Source organism: Trachemys scripta, chromosome 11 (assembly GCF_013100865.1).
Source record: "Trachemys scripta elegans isolate TJP31775 chromosome 11, CAS_Tse_1.0, whole genome shotgun sequence".
In the NCBI taxonomy this organism is placed as follows: Eukaryota; Metazoa; Chordata; order Testudines; family Emydidae; genus Trachemys; species Trachemys scripta.
In genome coordinates this window covers 55,244,591-55,269,486 of record NC_048308.1, presented here as the reverse complement: position 1 = coordinate 55,269,486, position 24,896 = coordinate 55,244,591, and the positions used below count along the sequence as shown (strand labels likewise).

At 41.0% G+C, this 24,896-nt stretch overlaps 1 protein-coding gene across 1 annotated transcript in view; it reads left to right on the top strand.

The window, feature by feature from the left end:
* The window catches only part of SATB2 (SATB homeobox 2), a 165,904-nt gene extending 149,979 nt beyond the window's left edge, over nt 1-15,925 (top strand). The window contains exon 11 of the mRNA XM_034786406.1: nt 15,086-15,925. Coding sequence (XP_034642297.1) covers nt 15,086-15,541 — 456 coding nt within the window. The 3' untranslated portion in view covers nt 15,542-15,925. The remainder of the gene's footprint in view (nt 1-15,085) is intronic.
* The last annotated feature ends 8,971 nt before the right edge of the window (nt 15,926-24,896 follow it).

The following is a 24,896-nucleotide window of genomic DNA, read 5'->3' as shown; positions in this document are numbered from 1 at the left end:
AGAAAACATCTGTTCTGCCAGTATTGCACAAGTGCAAACAATGTAGGAAACCTTTCCTTACAGCTTGCAATTTACAACATCCGTCATCTACTATAGGAAGGCTAGTACTGGTCATAATTAGCGTCCAGTGAAAAATGGCAATTGAAACAAGACTAGCAAAATCAGATAATCATCCGGTGTTTTCAAGACTTCCATACCTTTTCAAGAGTGAAACGCAAAGACAAAGGATCTTTGTTATAATTCCCAAAAATCTACTGTCTTCTGTCTCATAGTCCCTGGAGAACTCAGCACTTTGATCATTTGACTTTATTTACCCAATTTTAAGCTAAGGGTATAATAAAGCGTATTATGCCAGTTGTGTGTGTGGTAATGCTGGCTATTTTGCCTTTTACCATGGCAGTTGATTATAATGCGGTGTTTAAGACGTGCGTTCTAAAAAAAGGAATATTTATACTTTTATGTGTTTGATTCACACAGTACAGTTTGCTCAAGTCCTGTTATTAAGTGCATTGGTGGTTACGTCTAGAAAGCAAAAAACATGCTGAATAGTGTTTTATCAGCACAAATCTACTATTTTCACTAACCATAACAGGCAGGTTCTTCTGACTTCTGAGTGCCCCTATTGTAAAAATTAACAGAACAGTTGGATATTCTTGGAACCCCAAATAGCCATGTGTGAGGACTAAAACAGTTTGATGGGACAAATAATTACCTGCCAGAATAAAATGTCTAATCCAAACATATCCTCCCTTTAAATAATTCAAAACCCTCTTCTTAATCTAAGTAGCTGGAAAACTGCATGATTATAGTGGCGCCATTTGTGCCACCATAGTTATGGGGTTTATAACTTGACCTTAAACTTTGCTCTGGGCTGGAATTTGGCAGGAAAGATCTCCCGCAGGCTACAGGCAAATCCTTTATGATGTTTGGAATAAAGAAGAAAATGCATGGAGTGGTAACTTTTTGAGATACAGAAAGTACCAAAAATATGTCAAAAGTTTAGATACATTTTTGGATGACTTTGACTGAAAAAGTGGCTCTGTTATTCAATATAATGGTTTTGCCAGCTTTCAATTAGGGATGGGCGAATTGCTTTGGATAAAATAAGAACCAACCCATGTCTTTGCCAAAAACTTGAACCGCACCCTAACCAAATTCAGATGGAAGGACTCTAAGTACAGTAGTGCCCCAAAATGCCATCGCCCACCACCAGCTAGGCAGGAAACATTGATTCTTCCTCTTGAAGGAGGTTCTGGCTCCAGCAATCCAAGCATTTCTCACCTTCAGACTCGACTATTGCAGCTCCCTCTCTCTGTGTCTGAGGGTGGGTCGGCACAGACGCTACAGCTTATACAGAATGCAGCAGCTTGCCTCTTGAGCAGCAAGACATCCCCAGAACCACCCTACTCATGTTTTGCATTCTCTAGTGACTTCCTGTTAGCCAGGGGCGGCTCTAGCTTTTTTGCCGCCCCAAGCACGGCAGGCAGGCTGCCTTCGGCGGCTTGCCTGCGGGTGATCTGGCAGTCCTGTGGCTTCGGCGTACTCGCCGCCGAATCCGCGGGACCGGCGGACTTCCTGCAGGCATGCCACCGAAGGCTGCCTGACTGCTGCCCTCGCAGGGATTGGCAGGGACCGGCTTGATGCGCTGGTGCCTGGAGCCACCGCTGCTTTTAGCTTCTGGAGCCAACTCAAGGCCTTCGTCTAGAATTGTTATGGCCCTCAATGAGATGGTGTCTGGATGCCTCTGAGGCAGCCTCTTCATTTGGCACCTCCTCTTGCTTAGTTGGCAGTCAATAGTGCCCATAATGCAGCCCCCAAGAGCCAGAGATGGGCCATTCTCAGCAAAAGGCCCTTTATTGTGGAAGTCCTGCTGTACCAGAGATCAGAAGGAATCCAAGCCTGACATTGGTGGCAATTTAGATGCTGTGATGATGGGCACCCCAGAGATACCTGAGACAGAGAGAAGAGAGCAGTGATGCTCTCCTCCCCCAATTGCTTCTCAGTTCTTCTCACCACTTTATGTGTAGGCTCTGCCAGGCTGTTCTCACAATACTTGCAATCTAATCTGAAGCAGGAATTGCCAGAAATCTTGATAGAAAGCTGTCACCTCAGAGGTTTCCTGGCCAAGTTCTCAGACTCAGGAGACTTAGGTATTTAGAGTGCTCATCTATTGGCCTGGTCACTCCAGCTGGTGGCCACTGCACTTTGAGGATGACTCATTACTGATGGCTGAGTAAGGCAGAGTTTTCACCTTTAAATCCCTTCACGAGTTACACTAGGGAGAGGGCTGCCTTTGCTGCGCCAGGGAGCCATCAGAGCCCTGCTGGTTGAGACACGTGCAGAGAACAAAGCGCATCCACCAGCTGCAATGGCCATACCACATCCCCTGCCTGTGCTGCCCACTTTTTGGGCTGATTCCTTCACCCTCTTTAAAATGATAGATTGCAGCCACCCTGTGCTACAACCCACATCTGTAATGGGGCCTTTCTGCCGTCAGAGACCCTGCAGCCTGGTTTTCACCAGCAGAAGCTGGAGTGAATCTGGCCTGTTTTCCACATAGTGCGTATCCACATAGTAGGTATGTAATGGCTCCACCTGTTGGGTAAACAATGTTGTTTATAAAATTCTCATAGTGCAGATAGATATTGGAGAGGAGCATATTCTCTTTCACATAAAACTACCGTAGAATAAACCGAAGGATCTGGCTTAAACTAGAAAGAGATGGGAAAGTCAGAGCTAATCCAGTGATCATCAGCTTGAGTTCATTTACGTTCTACTGTAAAATCAGGTAGTTCCCAGGCACTGCACGGCAATGAACGTTTTCTTTGTGTTTTTGTGTGAAGAGTTTAGTTAGTGTTACAGAGGAAAAGTCACCCCATCCAGACACCCATGAATTACTTTGCATGTTCAGGGTTGTAAATGTTTTAAACATTATACTGGCAAAATAGTAACTCTTGTGCAGCCACGTGCTGTCTATTAACCTAGATCAGGAAGGGGAAATAAGCCACGCATTATTGGAAAATAAGGTCATGATTGTGGTAAAGTAATGGCAGAAATTTTTCTCTTTTTTAAGACTGATTTGTAAACATTCTTCAAACAACTGTGAAGACCGTAATTCTATGTTTTAAAAAAATTCCCATGCCCAGATGTTTTTTATAGTAACCATAGACCTGTCCAAATGTTATCTGGTCATCCCCAGTTGTCACTGTGAGTCATATCACACATGTAGCCTCTTAGCAGCACAGTGTAATCAGGCTGTAATTTATATTTTATCTCCAGTGATGATAGCTTTTAAAAATGTTTTGTGGTGTATTTGCTCTTTGATGCATGCTAAGCCCCTATTAGCATTAATGGGAGCAATGTGTGCTAGGAGGGGAGACTACACCTTTTTTTTTTTTTTTAAGTCAACGAGATTAATTGAATTTTGCTAACACTTTACACTTATCACTTCTGATGTGATGGCAAATGCAGTACACTACTGGACTTTTTTCCAACTCATATTTTTTTAAGGCGGATGGAACAGTTCACTCCTTTGTCTCCCTTATCTAGAAATGCAATTAAAGTTTGTTGCTGCTCTAATAAAAAAAAAAAAAATTAAGAACGCCATGATAGCTCAGTCCTTCATTTCTAGTCTTCTGCAAACTGTTGGGTGCACAATGAATGCAGGATCGATCCCTTGTTTCAGAAGCTCTGTGTTTGTTCTGTCTCTTGCCATTTTTTTTCGATCATTGTTTATTTCTTGCCCTTAAGCAACATGACTGCCATAAAGCAAAAGGAAGCATATGGAATGTATGCTGGGAAGCTGTTGAAATGAATTGCACTCAACTAGTTCCTCATTCCCATTTCGAAACTGGGCTTGTACCTGAGTTTGGATTCCTTGTGGAACCTTTTTCCCTATCCACCTAGCTCAGATAATTAATATGTTGCAGATGAAAGCCCTTCTATATCGCTTGTGTGGCTGTGTTATTTATTTATTTTTCAAATTAGCTACTGTCTCTTTGCAGCTGCAAAGAAGAATTAGGGCTGTTGGTTTAAAGATCATTTTAACCAACTAACCCATAAAGATTTATTTGGTAAAAGGAGTTGCATTATATATCACAAATTGTATGATTATCCTTGGTGCTGGTGTTTACTCTTGTGAAGCAATTATTAAACTGCATTTAAAAAAAAAACAAACAATACACCAGAAATGCCACTAGCATTTTGGTTACAATATTAAAGGAAGCTCAGACTAAAACTAGATGAAAGTGAACATATATATCCATGTCAGACTTCCTACCATTTTGCACGCTCATATTGATTTCTTTTGACATGGTCTTCTTTTATTGAACACCACATTTTTTTTTAAAATCCCTTACCCATAACAGTACCTGCTAGGAGCAATTGTAAAAGGAAACCAAAGTATATTAAACCTGCCTGCAGTCAAAATGTAATCTAACACCTGTAGTCTGCAATTTGTCATCACTTCATAGATACTTTTTCTTTTTTAATAACAGTTTGGATTTTCTGACTTTTGACCTTAGGATACTGTATAATCCAAGAAAAGCCATGGAACTAAACCACAATCTTTAACACAGCTTTATGGTGTCAAGAGGTAAAATCACAGGCATGTGAATGAACCCAAAGAAAATACTTCATTTGGGGCTGTAACTAGTGCTGCAATATTTATCTAAATGAGTATACTTTGCAAGGCGCAAAAAAAAAAAAAAAAGTCTCACACCAGTACTTTAAAAGGAAAAATAAGCACAGGTGCAAATTGTAACTTCTATTACAGTTTCTCATGCAGACATTCCTAGAAGCCTGTAAAGTGTCTCAGCACAGGAATTCTATCTAATTAATGCTTTTTGCCAGTGTGACCCAGATTGGAAATCCTGTTCATGTGTAGTTTTGTTTATTGCAGTGTCTTGTTCTGGTCTATTCTTGTACAATACAATGTATTAAGCTAACTCTTTGCAGTCTGTGGGCAAGATATGTAAATACAGAGCTGTGTGTGTATACATCTGTATGTGTCTCCAATGGATTGATATAATATAGCTAGATAGTACATCTTCCTAGGCATGACTTTTGGCTGGCTGGTAATAGTAAATGATAGCATGCTAAGGGTTAATCCAAGTCTTGGGGAGTGGGATAGCCTGCTTGTGAGGTGTGAGGGTATGTAGCCACTGACAGAGCAGCATAGGAACCCTTTGATTGCAAAGTTAAGTCTTGCAAATGGTGATTATGAGTCTAATCCAAACCCCACAGAACTCAATGGGAGTCTTTCCATTGACTTCAGTGAACTTTGAATTAGGGCCAAGGAAAGTATCTGTACTTAAGTGGATGCTTAATGTGTTAAGTTGTGAATTGAAAGTCCCATGAAGGACCTGGTCCTCCTCTCAGTGAAGTTGGTGACAAATCCCACTGACTTTAATGGGAGTAGGATCGGGACCAAATGTCTGTAATGGATGCAGTATGTAACTGGTGTAAGTGTGTGTGTACCACTGTTTTGTAAAGCTCTGGTAATCTCTTGTATCTCTCTAGCATTAGGGTTTCATGGGCCCAAGTACACTAAAATTCCCCATAATCGGCATCGTAAGAGTTCTTGTTGCAACTACAGTTTTTGGTTGTCTAGGATAGTAGTATAAATTCCAGGTGCGGGTTGTTTCCTGGCCCAGGGAGTGTTAGGGCTCTTGCCAAGCGGGGTGCTCTTTCTCCTCAGAAAAGAGAAAGCAAGATCTACTGAATCTTTACTGCCTCTGACTTCATGTTACAGTAGCTTTATGGGAACTGATATTGCCCAGGGTAAGCCATCCTCAGAGCCTCCAGCTGCTTTGAGTCACTTCTGGCAATATAATCCCTGCAGAAAGAGAGCCTGTACTTAGAAAATTTACTGTCTTCTCCTTTGGGAAGGTAATCTTATGGCACAGTGACAGGGATGGCTATGAGGATGTGAGGGGACACCTAATAATAACTTCAACAATTTCTGAGAGAATGTGTTAGAAGTAATGATCTCACAGACTAATTCTCTTTGCTAAGAAGGAAACAATTGAACCACATTGTAAAACAAAGAATTTGGGGTTTTGATGACACAAATCATGTAGAAATGTGGTTCCTGTTTCTAATCAGTTGTGACAGTTATATAGGCAACAAAACCTGTTTTTCACAAAGTAAGCTTTGTTAACCTTTAGCTAGCTGGCAGACGTTCAATGCACAATGCAACACATACATCTATTTATTCGATTGTCTTATTGGGGGGTGGGAGAGTACATGTTCCCTTAATGACCGGCCATGTTGTCATCTTTAGCTCTAGATGGGGAGAGAGTGGGGTGGAAATGAATGTTAACGAAATAATGAATTTAGCCAAAATTGAATATTGTGCTGATGGAGAACTGTAGTTAGATGGAGTTTGTCCAGTTTGGTTTGTTTCTATGGGACCTACATCTGGTAGTCTTCACCTGAAGCCTGTATTCTCATCCAAAATTATCTTAATAGAGATGGGGAGCAGCTACCTGTAAAATGGAGCAGTGGCCCCTTCCCCCACCCCAATATTTCTTTGCTTTAGATTTTAAAAAGATCACAAAACCTTAGCTTATGACCAGTAATCCAGCTCACTCCCGTAATGATATACTACATTATATACTTTCCTAAACTTAATCATTCAATATCTTACTTCCTTCCCTGCAGGCATGTACCATTATATTTTACACATGGCTCCCAGCTGGTTTTCATTGTGGCCTTCAAAACATATTTCAATACTGTGCGATTTAAGACTAGTCACTCTATCTTTTTAAGTCAACCTCCATCGTATTAGCTTTTTTTGTACGTTTTCTGTCGGCGGTGGCTCATATATGAAAAGTGAATGTTTGTGTGTGTTTAGAGTACATGGGAATAAAGTTCTATTTCATACAGCATCTTTTGGACAACTTCTAAAATGGCTTAGAGTGTAATACTGCTTTTATAGCTCGAAAATTAAATCTATTGGACTGACAGAAAAGTAAGTCCTTATAGGTAAGGAGCGAGATAGATATATACAAATTAGATTTGAAAGTAGGTGGAGAAGTAGTGAGGCAAGGAGACAGGAAGTCAGCTCCAGAGGCCAGAAGATGCAGAGAAGGAGGCTCTTACACAACGTCATCCACCGTTGGTGTGTAGGGACAGAGGAGAACCGTGCTAGAGGAGCAGGAGGAGAGTGGGGAAAGGAGAACTGTGAGACAAGCATGGAGCAAGTCAGTGGAGAGTTTTAAAAACAAAGGAGGCAAATTTGAACTGAATCCTTCAGTGATTAGGGGGCCATGGAGATGTCTAAGTAATGGGGAGGCATGGTCATGCTCCTGGGACAGGGAAGAGAGGTGTGTGGGAACAGACTCTGTATAGTACATATGAGTCTCTTGCCATCAAGCAGATAACCAGTTTTATTTTGGAAAAATGTGTTTGCTGCATATGTCTTTCTTCTCTGTATCCTCCCTCCACAGTCCAGCAGACACTTCATGCATATTCTTCTTTGACCGGTCCCGATTATAACTTGCTACCTGTACATGTGTGTAGACACACATGCACATACCCCATCCTTTAGCTATAAAGAGAATCTGCAGTGATGCTTTTATTCTGTAAGTGAGCCAGAACAGCATTGACCAAAAATCCAAGCGTACATAATGTGGTGTGCAGAACACCCATTAACGTCCATAGGAATTTTGCATAGAAATCAGAAAAATGATGACCCTAAATTCTAGAACTGGAACTACAATAAACTATATAGTTTCCTTTGTGACGATGTAGTGTGCAGAACAGTAAATGAAATAATCAAACAGCAGAAATCAACTAGTGCATTTTATGAAGCTTGTCCAAAGGAGTTGTTTACAAAACATGAAGTTAATTCTCACTTAAATAATACAAATACAAATGCAAAGAAATACAAACTTCTGACTAATTCAAAATAGGTGAATAACGTACGGAATCAGGAGATACAAAATTGTTTGTTTATTATTTGTATTTGGAGGAATTGCAGAGAGTGTGTATCTGTCCGTGTGTATCTGTATTTATACATGCATATAATACCACTACAATTTGCTGTTAACACCAGTCTAAATTCAGAGTAATCCCACTGAAGTCAATGGGGTTATTGTAGATTTACATTGGTGTAACTGAAAGCAAAATTAAGACTGTTTTTAAAGAAAATATTAATTCAGACAAAACCTAATTTTTTTTAATATATTGTACTAAGCAGCCATGGTCAGCATATTCCCTTCTGGGAAGGGTAGGGAAGGTTGCTTCATCTCAGAAAGGTTTAAAAAAAATTACGCTGTATTTATCTTTTTTTTTTTGCACAGCCCTCTCTTTGGTGATTTGATTGCTTTGAAGATGCTGTAGGCATCCCTTCATTTCCTTCAAATTAAACCTTTTACTGCTGCGGATCCTGTATTGTTGGGGTTTTTTCATCATTATATTTGATTGGAAGTCTTGTAACATTTTTCAGATGGATCACTTCTCATGCTGTTTATTGAATGAAAAAAAAAAAAGTCTCACTTCCAATTCCAACACGAACAAACGGAGTAACTCATACTCTTTCTGGATGCTTTTGTACCTACAATAGCTGCTGCCCAAGTTGTGATAAGCAGTATTTCTTGAGGCTTCTAGTATGCAGCTTTCTGAAGTTCATACTGTCAGTTTGTTCATATAGTTAAACTTCTTGTTATTGACTGCTCTGTGTTGTAGAATGCCAAGGTACACAACTATTGGAGACTGTTCAGGAATGGTCTGTGAGAGGACATACACTGGGCCAGATCATTATGATCTAAAAATATGACTGAAAATCTCTTAGAAACAAATCCATGGACAAAATAAAATCTCCAGAGAATAGTCTAATTATTCAGTTAGCTGAAACGTTATGCGTATTTTATTGCAGGAGACCGGCATAACAGAAAATGTAGCTTTTTCATTTTGGTTTTGTCTTTTTTTCCTAACTAATGCAACGTCTCTGATCCCGTGTTTGTATGTACAGAAATGGAACTCTGATCCATTGATATTGACTGCGTGCATTCAATGAACACTCCTCCCTGTAGATGGGTCGTATCAGAACTGTACCAACCTGCATTTCACCAGTGCTGACATCTGCCTTTTAACTGCGGAGGGCAGCCCTACCACGGGGCTGCCCTAGTGTTTTTATGCCTAATGCAATTAGGATGTTGAAGTACTGTAGTTCTCACTTTTCTGCTGATGCTAGCATGCCACAGTGGACCACACGAACTTTCTGTTATTTGAAAGTGGTGAAGCAAGAGTGCCAGGAACATTCATTTTAATTGGTCGACGTTATTTAGGCCTTACCACTATTTTATTGCTCAGTGCATTAGAGTTCTCCACCACCAGCAGTTACTGTATCATTACAGATGTGATTTTTCATCTTCTGGGCTGATTGTTGGTATTGTATGGATTTTTAATCTCTATACAGATTGTCTTTTGTTCAAACAAACACACATATGAGTGTGTGGGTGGAGTAGAACCAATCTAATTGAGCACCAGATTCTGCCTCCTTGAGTCACAGTGAGTAGTACCTTAGTTGTCGAGTAGCCCAGTTGATTTCAGTGGGACAACTCATGGAGTAACATGAGTAAAGGGAACATAATCTTTCCCTAAATGTGAAAGTGTCAATCTCAACTCACTTTTCAGCAATAGTTTAATAGCAGCACATTTCTGTGAGGTGTCGTATTACTGAGACTGCATTACTTTTACAAAATATGTTCCAGGACATTTATTAGTGTAGTGTGAGGAGTTATGATAAATAAAATATGGCATTTGGCCAAATAAATGTGCCCATTGAAACCTTTATGAGAGTGGGTCTTTGTCCGGCTAGCCTTGCCCCTTAAGTCTCCCTTACAGCAAGTGAGAAGAAGGGGGAAAGTTTAAAGGGATGGGCAGGAAGCAGTTGAGGCCAGGTTAGAACAAGAACACTGTGTTGCCCTTCCTGCTGACCGGAAGAGTGGGCTGTATTTATACCCCACGTAGCCCTGTAAAGACCCTCTTTACCTGGATCGAGCTGGCAGTAGGGGGATTATAATGTTACAACTTTCAGGGAAAGTGTGGGACCCTTAATGAAGGGGGGAGACAACCTAGTGACAGATGATGTGGAAAAAGCTGAAGTACTCAATGCTTTTTTTGCCTCAGTCTTCACAGACCAGGTCAGCTCCTACACTGCTGTCCTGGGCAACACAGTATGGGGAGAAGGTGAGCAGCCCTCAATGGTGAAAGAACAGGTTAAGGACTATTTAGAAAAGCTGGACATACACAAGTCCATGGGTCCAGATCTAATGCATCCGAGGGTGCTGAGGGAATTGGCTGATGTGATTGCAGCGCCATTGGCCATTATCTTTGAAAACTCATGGCAATCTGGGGAGGTCCCAGATGACTGGAAAAAGGAAAATATAGTGCCCATCTTTAAAAAAGGGAAGAAGGAGAACCCGGGGAACTACAGACCGGTCAGCCTCACCTCATTCCCTGGAAAAATCATAGAGCAGGTCCTCAAGGAAACCATTTTGAAGCACTTGGAGGAGAGGAAGGTGATCAGGAACAGTCAACATGGATTCACCAAGGTCAAGTCATGCCTGACCAACCTGATTGCCTTCTATGATGAGATAACTGGCTCTGTGGATATGGGGAAAGCAATGGACGTGATATATCTTGACTTTAGCAAAGCTTTTGATATGGTCTCCCACAGTATTCTTGCCAGCAAGTTAAAAAAGTATGGATTGGATGAATGGACTATAAGGTGGATAGAAAGCTGGCTAGATTGTCGGGCTCAACAGGTAGTGATCAATGGCTCGATGTCTAGCTGGTATCAAGTGGAGTGCCCTAGGGGTCTGTCATGGGGCCGGTTTTATTCAACATCTTTAACGATCTGGATGATAGGATAGATTGTACCCTCAGCAAGTTTGCGGATGACACTAAGCTCGGGAGGGGCGGGGGGAGAAGTAGATACACTGGAGGATAGTGATAGGGTCCAGAGTGACCTAGACAAATTGGAGGATTTGGCCAAAAGAAATCTGATGAGGTTCAACAAGAACAAGTGCAGAGTCCTGCATTTAGGACGGAAGAATCCCATGCACCACTACAGGCTGGGGACCGACTGGCTAAGCAGCAGTTCTGCAGAAAAGGACTTGGGTATTACAGTGGGTGAGAAGCTGGATATGAGTCAGCAGTGTGCCTTTGTTGCCAAGAAGGCTTACGGCATATTGGGCTGCATTAGTAGGAGCATTGCCAGCAGATCGAGGGAATGATTATTCCCCTCTGTTCGGCACTGGTGAGGCCACATCTGGAGTATTACGTCCAGTTTTGGGCCCCCCAAAACAGAAAGGATGTTGACAAATTGGAGAGAGTCCAGCAGAGGGCAACGAAAATGATCAGGGGGCTGAGGCACATGACTTACGAGGAGAGGCTGAGGGAACTGGGCTTGTTTAGTCTGCAGAAGAGAAGAGTGAGGGGGAATTTGATAGTAGCCTTCAACTACCTGAAGGCAGATGACAGAACAAGGAGCAATAGGGGAGGTCTAGTTGCAGTAGGGGAGGTCTAGGTTGGATATCAGGAAACACTTGCACTAAGAGGGTGGCGAGGCACTGGAATGGGTTACCTAGGGAGGTAATCTCCGTCCTTAAAGGTTTTTAAGGCCCGGCTTGACAAAGCCTTGGCTGGGATGATTTAGTTGGGAATTGATCCTGCTTTGAGCAGGGGGTTGGACTAGATGACCTCCTGAGGTCTCTTCCAACCCTAATCTTCTGATTCTTCCATGCGTATATGTGGTGGATGTCCAGTGCAGGTACTCAGTATGGAAGAGATACAGTTATCCGATAAAATGGGAGTTGAGCAGGGGAGCTTGGGGCTCCTATGTCTTGTCAATGGGAAGCTGACCCCACTTCCTTCTCCTGGTCCCTTTAAGGGGGGCTGAAGAAGAGGGTTTAGGGCACCTACATCTTGAACAGCAGGGAGCCAACCTGCTCCTTCCTGCATTGTACAATTTGTTGCCAAGTACTCCCAGATATTATACGTGAATACAGTTGTAGCCTAATTAAACCATATCCATGGCCTCCTGTCTTTCTTCTGGCATGGATGGACAATGAATAAAGGTCACTCTGATGCAGATACCTTAATATTTGTTTTCTTGTATGCTCAATTTGGCAATCCACAATGGATCCCTTTCTTCCGGTATTAGTTTGAATTAGCAAGGTTCTGCTCAGACTGTGTGTGTGTATGTGTTATATCTTGGCTTTCTTGGGGAGAATAGCTACCTTTATATAAAATTCGGTCTGAACCCTCAACAAATTTCTATCATTTTAGTTCTTCTAAACCATTTTAATGTAGGGTTGATTTTAATGATAATTTACATGCAAGATGTTTGAATATTTAAAGCAAAAACTTGAAGCATACTTTTCAAGTGCGGAAACAAGATTTCCTCTTATTTTGTGAAATATCAGGTCCATATTGATTTTGTTAGCTCGGTAGCTTTGAGTTCTGATCGGTATTTCCCTGCATTCTGGAGAAACCTCTGGACAAAGGCAGCCTTCAATCCTGTGGTGGGTTTTTTGTTTTTGTTTTTTTTTGGTGCCAATAATATCTGCTTTATGGACTTCGCTTTAAAGAAAGCATCTGTAACTCCGATATAGTTCTAACAATTCAATGGAAGTTTCACCTGAGGTAATGGCTGAGTAAGGTCCTTTCTGAGTAATTATAAATGGCTTTTAGGATTCTATAGGAATTACAGATGCTTTCTTTAAATCTGCCTCCAAAAAGTAGATATTATAATAGTGGTGAAAACCCTTTAGAGGGTCAGAGACTGTGTTTGTCCAGAGGCTTCCTTAGAATGCAGGAAAATTAATTATTTGAATGCAAGGCTACTAAGTTAACAAAATTAATACAGACCTAGTGCAGTGAAAACTGTTCAAAGGACACCCTTCACAAGGCAACTACTTATCTTCAGAGACTTTCCCCAAAGTATCCCCTAGCCCAGTGGTTCTCAAACTTTTTTTTTTTTCACAGATTACTTGAAAATTGCTGAGGGTCTCGGCGGACCACTTAATGATCTTTCCAAATGTTGTTTGTACCATTAGCTAACTATTGTAAAGAGCTTTGGATAAAAGCGCTATATTAAAAAACCTTAATAATAATAACCATTTTTTTGTTCTACAAATAAAAGCACACAACTCATATTTTAATATCAGTAGTCTTACCTTTCTAATGCGATGGATGTACCCTCTCTACCCCACCGCAGCAGCCCCTGAGATGGGGCTGGGAAGGAGGGCCGTCTCTCCCCAGCAGCCGCAGCCCTGGATCTGGGGAAAGTCACCTCTTTCTCTGGCCATCGCAGCCCTGCACATCCCAAATTCCTCCCACCCCTCTTCTCACCCCACTGCCCCCTCCCCCCTACCTACCCCTTATTCCCCTCAAGGCCACCACCTCACCTTACATGTGCGTCTTCTCCAAGGTCCAGGCACCTAATTAAGGGAGCCACACCTGTGCGGCTTCACTAATTAGGTGGGTGGCCCCTATTCTCTTGTGTGTGGCCACCCAGGCGCGCACCTTAGAGGGAACTATCCGCGAACCACCTGAATGGAGCTTGCAGACCACAGTTTGAGAACTTCTGCCTTAGCCATTCTGGTTACAACACTACCCCTCCTTCCATAGGCACCAACTTCCACTATTCCTGGTGGGTGCTTGACCCCGCCCCTGCACCACTCTTGCCCTGCCCCCATTCCACCCCTTCCCCAAAATCCCCATCCCCTTCCTGCCCCCATTCCACCCCTTCCCCCAAGTCCCCGCCCCTGCCCCACTTCTTCTCCACCTCCGCCCCTGAGCGTGCCGCGTCCCCACTCCTCCCCCCTCCCTCCTGGAAAGTCCTAAGTGCTGTTTGGCAGTGGGAAACGCTGGGAGGTAGGCAGAAGAGCGGGGACGCGGCATACTCGGGAGGGGGAGGGGAGCTTGGCTGCCAGTGGGTGCAGAGCATGTCCCGGAGCATCCATGGAATCGGTGCCTATGCCTCCTTCACTGCAAGGTCATCTCTTTTAAGCAGCTGAAGTTTGTCTGTCCCTTGAGTGAGTGATTGACAGTGATACTCAGACCTCAGTGGTTCAGGAGCCAAATTAGTGATCATCATTACCCTAAAGAGCCAAAGTAGGGTGAATTCACTGTTTCATTCTGTGTGTGAGTGTGTGTGTGTGTGAGAGTGTGTGTGTGTGTGTATGTATATATATATAAAATTCTCACAGCAAAATGACTGACCAAGTATTATTAACCATCTGTAGTTGATAAAATAATAACATAGTAAAAGCATCCTGATTGGTTAATAACTTAGACTGGTTAGTAATGAAATCAGTGTTTTAATATCATGTGCTGCAAAGAACTGCAGGAGACCCATTAAAGCGTCACTTGCGGCTTGCGAGGCTCAGTCTGAGCATCACTTGGATAAGACAAGTTTAACTACATTTAAAAAAGGAAAATATTGCCACGTCTATCTGAAAAATTTCATTATATAAGTCTTTGTCTAAAAGCAGTTCTCATAGGGTTTAAACCAAATCATATTGTTGTTATGCGGTAGCATGTAAACCAAGATCAGATCCATTTGTGATAGGCACTGCACAAACACATACTGAGAGACAGTCCCTGTCCCAAAGAATTTACTAGCTAAATAAGCAAGACAAAGAGTAAGAGGGGAAAGAGAGATACAAAGAGGTGAAGTGACTTGCCAAAGGTCACACTGACCATCCGTGGTGGAGGTGGAATTTAATCTGCTGGGGACAGAACCAAGCTATCCTGAATCCCAGTTGACTCCCATGTCCACTGGTCTACAATACCCCCGACTTAATATCTAGCTCTGGCCATTTTACTTGGCCTTTCATATTTTGTCCTTCTGAATCTGCATTTACGGTGCAGTTGCTTTGTGGAGAAGAAAGGGAATAGAGAATAAAAATTCACAAGTACATCTGTGAACTAAAGGGTAAAATAAAACCTTGTCTAAATTCTGTCCAACTGCTGCATATCTCAATTGGCCTTTTTAACCAGAGGACTGGCCACATTTTTGAATTGTGCAGAAAGTACATTGAATATGTGTATATGTTTAATTATATAGGTCCTGCATAGACAGCAGTCCCAGCCTGCAAAGGAAAACACACCTCCAAGAGAAGAGGCCCCACCTCCACCTGCTGAGGACAGTTGTGCCAAAAAGCCAAGATCCCGTACCAAGATATCCTTGGAAGCTTTAGGCATCCTTCAAAGTTTTATCCATGATGTAGGCCTGTATCCTGACCAGGAGGCCATTCACACTCTGTCCGCTCAGCTGGATCTGCCCAAACACACGATCATCAAATTCTTCCAGAACCAGCGTTACCACGTAAAGCACCACGGGAAGCTAAAAGAGCATTTGGGAACAGTGGTTGATGTGGCAGAGTACAAAGATGAGGAGCTGCTGACTGAATCAGAGGAGAATGACAGTGAAGAAGGCTCCGAGGAAATGTATAAAGTGGAACCGGAAGAGGAGAATCCTGACAAAAGCAAGGCAACTCCTTCAGAAATTGACCAGAGATAATGTGAGCCCATGATACAGAAAGCAATACATTGATCCAAGGATTTTCTGTTTATTTTTATTAATTTGTTTTTTCCCCTCTTTTTGCATTTGTTGTTGTTATTTCTGTTGCACACGATCCGTGTGAAAACTGAATGAATTCAGCATCGTCCAATTAAAACATCACCTTGACACAGACACTTGAGTGTTACACTTCTACGTTTGACTGAGATAATAGTTGTAATCACATAGGATTATGCCTGTTTTAATCTTGCATTTATGAAAGGGACATCTAGCAAGTTAACAGGAAGAAAAAGACCTATGAAATCAATGAAGGAAAATTTACAGCTGTGTGTGTGTGTGTATATGTGTGTGTGTGTGTGTGTGTGTGTGTGTGTGTGTGTGTGTGTGTATATATATATATATATATATATACACACACACACACACACATATATAATAAAAATTGCATGGGACAGAACTTTACAATCCGAAAGTATAGACTGTGAAATGAGTTCTTTAAAGATGAAACTTGTTTATGTATTAAAACCACTTCACAATGAGTTGCTTTGGCTTTTTGATAACTGCCGCCTGCTCTCAGGGTGTGGTGACTATTTTTGAATTCCTATTTATTTTCTATGTTTATCCCTGATTTTTTTTTATTATTGTTATTATATGGCTTCCTATCTGGCAACTTGATGGGTAATTTTTGAGGTATGTATTTAAAGACATAAATAAACACTGCCAAAAAAATAAGAGAGAAAACGGAAAAAAAAATCAGGGCACCTTAAAAACAACTACTATGTTAAAGTACTTTAAAACACAGTGCACACTTAAAATGATACAGCACGTTCCATTATTCAGACTGCCCTTTCTGTAGTGAACAGATGAATTTTCATGGAATTCAAAATGAGTAAAACTGAAATTCAGTGCATAGAAGACTTGTCCGTTAATGAGGTCTTGATTAAAAAATAGCATTTTGAGATTTGATGTATGGAATTCATACTATGAACCACGTTTTACTGTGGAGTTTATTTACTTGTTCTCTGTTTCAGTTCTTAAAATTTATACATTTATGCCTTTTATTTTTTGTTGTTGCTTTTAGTTTTTATTATTATTTTTTGATTCAACATAAAGTCAAGTTAGGAAACTAGAACGTCAAAACCCACATGGGTAGAAAACTGTCCAGTTAAATTGATTGATAAAGGGGGTCTCCCACTCTTGGCTTCCCTTTCCCTTTCCCCTTTTATGTCTATTAAACTTGGGCTTCCTTTGTTTCATGCACATTATTTCAGTGGTACTAAGCGCTTTCAGCCACTGGTCTCACAAGCTGTAGCCCACATTCAGTGCATGGCAGCCCTGATGCGAACACATTTTTCAATCTTCCTGCAGCCTAGCAGCTCTAGGTAATAAGAGTGAGCGGCGATATCTGTGTAGTCACCTTCTTGTCATAAATTGAAACAGTTTCCCAGACACCTAACATAGCAATTACATTACATAAAGCAGAACTTATGCTGACTGACTCTTCAATGGAATGAGCACTAAAGCTGCAATCTACTATAGTTTCCAACTGTTTTGAGGCCTCTTGTCGGGAGCAACACTAGGTAGCATTACTGTTCACTTCCATGTAATGATTTCCAAGAGAAGACCTCACCTTCACTACTATTGCAGCCGGACTTATTGCAGACTCCTTCTAAACTGCAGTCGGAACCACGTCTGCAGGGTTTCCTTTTTGTCCGTGTTGTGCTTTTATGTAACCTTGACAAAGACCTCATGCAATATCGCTTTGAAAGTTATTTTCTGTTTACCACACCAGGCATTGTAATATAACTGTTAATACTATTTATATATTTGAAAGGTATAAAAGTAGGAGTAAAAACAAAAAAACAAACCTCTGTGTTGATATTGACTCAGAACGTACAATATACAGGGAGAAGACATGTTGCAATACAAGCTATTTCTAGCTGCTCAGTAACCTCTGGAGTTTTTAAAGGGACTTTTTCAAATAATGTTTTGAAACATAACAGTATCTCTGCGTTAATTTTATGTACCTTTGCAAAATGATGGTGGTTTGCTTAATTACGCCCTTCTTGCTCCTCATTCTTTATTTCTGTAGTATGCTGCAGCTTTAATCAGAAGTTCAATGGTTGTTGCTTTATGTTCTTTGAAGAGTTACTCTTTCAAAACTGTCTTCTTTTGCTGTTACTGAAATCACTCCATCTGTGTAAAAGGAAACGGATTTTTGCCCTTGCAAGGTTGTTCATCTGTTGATGGCATCAACATTTGGTATCTTTTACACTTCAACCAAAAATTTTATTAGGTATTTTTTCAATGCTGAGTCTTGCCTTTTATTTTTAATTTCACTGCCAATTTTGCAGTGGTTCTAAGTGAATCTGTGGGCATTTTAGCCTGTGGTCTTGCCAGAACTTTGCGAATTACAATGCATATATGTCTATTTATTCAGTATCCATCATATAATATCTATTTGGAAAAAGAAACTTTTCTTGTAGTGCCTCTTAACAAAGCACAATTTTCCGCCTTTTTTGTGAAATAAAAAATAATAAAAAAAATCAAAAAACAAATTGTGTTTTATTGCGGTATCAACAATGTGAATAAGGATTAACATATTGTAAATGTTCTTTTTTCCATGTAAATCAACTTTTATCTTTGTTATCACTAAGTGATAATTAATTTTTAACTTATGTGCATTGTTAGGCTGTTAGAATTTTTTGGTTGTTGAAATAAAACGCATTCAATAAATATGACTTCATTTGTCAAGTAATTCACTGGGCCTTATTTTCTTTCTCTCTGAGATCAAATGAACCAGGCCTATGAAATAAAGAAAAAATAAGTGTTCCTATTTTGGAAATAAGATTTGATCAGAACAGCATTCCCAGTCATTACAGATGTTTGCTAAATCCATATAAGGCCATTGATGTCAGTGGAGCTTTAGTGAATTAGAGCAGCTGAGAATCTGACCCATTATGTTACTGGATTTTTACTGTGTCACACACACATATCATCTGTGACAGGATGGGAAGGGAGGGACATAGATGCATTGCCTTTCAACCAATTGGATCACGGTATGCAAAATGAACTCAAATGTATAAAGATATTTGTTAGCCCGCTCCCGTATTTCACTGATGGATATTTCTGTTTATAATTAAAAAGCCACAAATGACTGCGTGTCATGAAACTTTTGGAACACACATGTCCATGGTTAATGGACATAAAAAAAGGCTTTTATTATATTTATGGCAGGACATCCTACTGAGTGTCTAGGGGAATGCCTCAAGGATTGATGTATCTGTGGAAATGTGTGAAAATGATTTTTTTGAGGGAATGCAGATAAATGGAAAAAATTGCTCCAAATTCTTAAGCTAACAAAGTAGCGAGTGCTTGGATTCCATCCTAGCAGACAGAATTTATATTGAACTCCAGACTTAACAGTCCTTGCTTTAGGTATTGTCGTTTTCCTCACCCCCATTATAATTCTATGGCTAGGATGCAGCGGTTCTTCCCTTAATGACTCATTTACATTCCACACGAAACCGGCAGAATTCCTTGTTTAAAAAAAAATAAAACGACAATAGATAACTGTGTCTTACGATACCCAACCACCTGCTTGTCAATTGAATTTGGAATTTCACCAGAGACCAAGTAAAAACAACTGTATGTTAAATTAATGCTGCTGCACTTGGAAGCTACTCACACAAGCGCCATTTGGTTATGTTTTGTTTTTCTGGCACGCGTAATTGCTACTTTTCACTTTATTCCACTTACCTTTGAATGAACCCTGGGGCCTTTTTCTCTCACAATGGAAGTAATAAGTGCACAGCAATACTGTACCTATTGACAGACAACACCACCACTAACCAAGCCTCTTCCATGTCAAAGCCACAGCTTACCTAGTACCTGAAAAGATGCATCAGTCAGGCAGTCTTCAGCCCAGCATTAGGGACTGATCACTGCTCTGAACTACCAGTGAAGGCCTCATGCATAGCAGCTGCTGGACCAGGCCGTGGGGCTTCTGCTGACTTCAGTGGCCTTTGGGACCTGATTCAGCAAAGCACTTAAACGTGTACTGAAGTCTATCCTTATTCAGCAAGGGATCAATGGGATTTAAGCACGTGCTTGAGTTCTTTGCCGAAGTGGGAACTTGGTGGTCCAAGGTAATGAAGTTCTCAGAGCTGGTTTTAAATTTTCCATGTAAATAAAATGTCAACAAAACACAGAAAATGTTTCATAATTTCCCTCCAGTTCCTGATTAGGGCAATTTTGAAGCTCCTGCAAGGTGCTGAGTGCTTTTATCCCCATTTAAACCAATGGGTGCTTAGCCCCTTGTAGCAGACAGGCAAAGAAATAGCAGCATTAGTGTTTCCATCTATCCTCTAGACCTCTTTATACGCACACTGTATTTTTTTTAATTTGAAAAAAAAAAAAAAAATCTTACAAACATATGGATACTTCTTCCAAACCCTTAAAAACAATCATTTAATAGCTGCTATGGTAGAAATATTTCTATTAATAATGCTTCTATTTCTCCACACTTTACCTGCTGCTGCTGTCTGTTAGGCATGTTTTAGTCTTCCAGACATATGTATTTCCATTTAAAAGCCTATGTAACTGAAAAAATAAACATTTAAGATTTTTTTAAATTATGTACAACATACTGTCTATTCCCTACAATTCATCATCATTCAAGGACACCTCTACCCTGATATAACACTGTCCTCGGGAGCCAAAAAATCTTACCGCGTTATAGGTGAAACCGCGTTATATCGAACTTGCTTTGATCCGCCGGAGTGCGCAGCCCCCCCCCCACCCCACCACTGAGCACTGCTTTACCGCTTTATATCTGAATTCGTGTTATATCGGGTTGGGTTATATCGGGGTAGAGGTGTATAAGTATACGCCCCATCTCCTCCTTTGTATCCAGAAACCAATGAATCTCCTTAGATTAGATTGATTAGCATCCCTGATTGATCAATGTTCTCTTGACAAGCTGGACCTGTTGGACATGCAGGAGTAAAAGCTACAGCACCCAAGATAAGTTGGAAAATGTGCAAAATGTCATCTTAAAATCATAAAGAAGTCATTACAAAAAATCTCCATTTACAATATAAAGTGCACTGATTAATTAAAGATGCAGCTTTAATTTATTTATAATCATTAAAAAAACATACCCGTTTTAACACAAAATAACACAAGCTAAGTCAACCAAAGGAGAAGTGCTGGCGGGCTGAATATTAGAGAATAGGAAGTGAAACAAGGCCAGTGTGAGGCAGAACATGTAAAAACCTTAAATCCTTGAAACCTTTAGCAGCATCACTGGAAGCTAGTAATAAACAATGCACCATGGGGAGAGGTGCAATTGACATGGTACGTTATGAGTGTGGGAGTGCTGACTTTTTGTGCTCCCTATCGGAGATCTTTCTCTTATTTATCCACAAACAGCGTGAAAGGTGTTGCAGCTCATTCTCATTCAATTTACATGAAGCATGCGTTCTCTCTCCTTGGCTGTGGTGCAGATCTCGGGAAACTTGCCAGACACGGTATGTGTGAAGGATTGTAAGGGGTAGAGGAGGAGGAAGGCATTGGTCCAAATAATGATTTAAATAGCTTTTCTCCTTGATTGCTTTTGAATTCTTTGCTCATTGGTGGCCAGATTCTGATCTCGGTTACATAGATGTAATCGGGAGGAGCAGCTTGTTGAAGGAAGTGGGGCTATACGGCATGTGAGGTCAGAATCAGGCCTTGCATCTATAAAATGAAGGGCCAGTTGCTCTGCTGGTTGCCCGTCTCCTGTCTGGCTTTGGCCATACAAAAGGCTTCCCGGGCACATGCTGTTGAACAGCTTCTCTCAGACCAGGTATCCAGTAATAATATTCATGTTACCATAGTACATATGGGCCCTAATCACAGACCAGGATCCCATTGCACTAGGCAGAACAAAAAGACAATCCCTGAACTGAGGTATGGCTACCTTCTTACCAGTCCTGTAGACCTTATGCACACATGTTACTCCTATGCAGGACGAGGCCCAGGGGCCTCATTTCTGGAAAACACTTTAAACACATGCTTAAGTCCATCCATTTTCAAGACAGATACTTAAGTGCATATAGATTTTAAGGCCAGAAGAGACCATTAAATCATCCAGTCCAACCTATATATCAGAGGCCATAGAATTTCATCGTAACTCCTGCATTGAGCCAAATTACTTGTGTTTAACTGAAGCATGTCTTTTAGAAAGGCATCCATTCTAGATCTGAAGACATCAAGAGATGGAAAACCCACCCCTTCCCTTGATAGTTTGTTCGAAAGGTTAGTCACTCTCACTGCTAACAATTTGTGTTATGTTTCAAATTTGAATTTGTCTGGCTTTAACTTTAAGCCATTAGTTCTTGTTACACTTTTCTTTGTTAGATTACAGAGTCCTTCTGTAACTGGTATTTGTACCCCATGAAGTACAGTCCTGAACAGAGATGCTGCCCTGAACTGGGGCCTTCATGAACAAGTCAAATGTTTTGTTCCTATTTTAAGGAAAATTCATTTTTTATTGACGTATGAGCCAGGCCTTCTCCTCCCTGGGTAATGTTTCAGGGTAGTAATGGAGGTACGAGATTTTTCTGTAAACATTTTTAGAGGAAGCGGGTGGGGAAGATATTTTTTAAGATTCTGGCCCATGAGAACGGTACGGTGTTCCTGGCTATTTCCTATTATTAGTATGGCTTTTTTTAAAGAAGAGATTTGAAATGACATTTTTGTTTCAAATCATTTCATTAAAAAAAAAAACAGAAAAAAAAATTGTGTGTGTGGGGGGGAGGGGGACTTTGAATGAAACAAAAATATTCCATTTTCTTTGAAATTTTTAGAAAAGATTTCCCATTTTTTGACCAGCCATAACTAATAGTTTCATATGGAAGAGTAAGAAAGGTATGTGGGGGTATCTAGAGAACTCATGGTAGATGAGGGAGGGAGATAGAGGGAGAACTGTGGAAGACAGATAACTCATTCTGTATCCTAGGACTGGACTGAGGTTGTAGCACCGGAATACATCATCAGCAAATGTGCTGGGTGCCAGAATTGGCAGAATACACGTGAAAAGAATGTGTTGAGGTGGAAATTTTATCTCCATCTATTCCTATAGAGATAAAATGATCTTCTCTGATCCTCAGTGTGGAACGGAGTATTTAATAGAGACCCAGAGCCAGGTAAGCTATTGGGGAAAGCAGATCTGAGGAGGCTAGTTCCCCTCTGTTTCTTGCACTAACTGTTCATATCCAATACAAAGTAATAGAAAAGCATTTTAATTTCTTGGGCAATGTCCAAAATAGCTTAGCAGTTTTGGAATTTTATTGATAAAGGCAGATACCAAATACGTTCTGAAAACAAAACATATTAGTGAGATCTGACTATTTAATTATTAGCTTAATTGTATTTATTATTATGGTAATGCCCTATTGTCCTAAGTGGGGTCCCATTGTATTAAGCATCATACAAACCCATTAAAAATTAGCAGAGATTATAATCTAAATGTAAGTAGATCGCCAGCAGCAGGTGGTGTGTTTGTAGATGATGGGTGACATAAACCTAAGTTTCATGGCCGGAGGGTAATTCAAGCCCTAGTCCTGTAATGAGTTCTGGGTGGGCAGACCCCCTGCGTTGTCAGGGAGCCCACTGCAGTCAATGGGATGCTGCTATCTATGCCTCAGGGGTCACTGCTTCGGATGTGAAACAGCTAGGGCCTGATTCTGATCTCATGATTGTGGTGTAAATCAGGAGTAACTCTGACGAGGTCAGTGGAAATCACATTAGTGTAAAATTAATGAGAGATCAGAATTGGGCCTCTAATCTTCCTAGACCCATGGTTCCAATTCCAGCAGAATTGAATCAGCTTTCTGCAGTAGATACATTAACAATGCATTTGGGTAATTTAACTATGGAATCCACAGGCCTGCTTCTGATCTTTCTTATCCTGGTTTTAATTACACTGACTTCTCACATGCCCGTGTGAGAGCAAAATCTTGTCCAGTGAAATTATGAATGAATGAATTTGGCCCATTGAATCCAAGACCTGGTACCGATCTTTCAGAAGAGACCTTACAAAGTGCGGTCATGTCTGTTGTGTGTGTGGTCAGTAAAAGTTCCACGCCGATTTCTATAATGACGAGAGTTTGAATTGGTCCTTCGCCAACTTTTATCCTTCTCTCCTGCAAACTAATTCCACTTCTCTGCACTGTGGGGCACTGGGGCCTGTTTGCCTGTGAGCATGCACCCCGGTTTGTACAACACCGTGGGTTCCTTCAGGATGAAAGGGCTTATACAAATGTAAAATAGTCTATTACCACACACAGCAAACAAATCATCAGGGACGAAACAAGCAGCAAAACATACTGTTCCCTATGTGAAATCCTTAAAAGGAATACATTAGTCTCAACTCTGTTAAACTGCTGTCAGCATGTCTGCGGCTGCTTTTTGCTTTAACATGTGTGCTGCTTGTCTAGAAAACTGACATTTTAATGGACACGCATAATGTTGGGAGGATTGGTATGGCAGGACTGTTAAATATAAAGCTAAATGCTGACATTATACTAAAGGGACAAACAGACCTGTAAGAGCTTTGGTAAAAGCTGTTTCCTATTTCAGTCCCTTTGATCTCCAGCGCTCACTCTTTTTCATAGATCATACTTCTCTTTATGCTGCAGAACTGTTGAAATAGCTTGAAATAGCGGTATAATCAATGCCTCTCCCTCCCACTTCACACATGAAACTGATCTGACCTGTCTTTGCACAAAATAAGCAACAGTTGCAAACAGGAAATAAAAGTACAGTGCCACTTCGGGCTTTTTTTTTTTTTTTTAAAGAAGCAAAAATAACATAATTGTCTTAGTGTTACAATAAGGGGAATGCTCAGAAAACCAGAGAGTTATATTGAAATGAATCTGCATTAGATAACCTAGGCAAAATTTCACCCACACATTCTTTACAAATGGAGACTGAAGTTACAAACTCTCTCTGTATCTTGATCCTGACTCCATCCAAGTTAACCAGGGTTTTGCCCTGGACACCAGTGGGAGCAGAACTGGGTCCTTTTTTGGCTTTACATCTTGGCAAGGAGTTCCCCGGGCTCACAAGGATGGGTATCTTTAATTCTCTATGGGGTTCCACTTCGCCAAAGAGATGAAAATAAGTGCTGCCTTTACCATACCACAGCTTTATAGGTGGGGGACAGCTTTATAGGTGGGAGTGGCTAGCCCAGCCCTATTCAGCCAGCCCCACCTGTGCAGTAATTAACTGCCTCTCAGTCTGAGTGGGGTGGGACTAAGGGGGGGGGAGGGGGTCATGTGTTACTATGGCAGCCACCTGGGCCTCATGC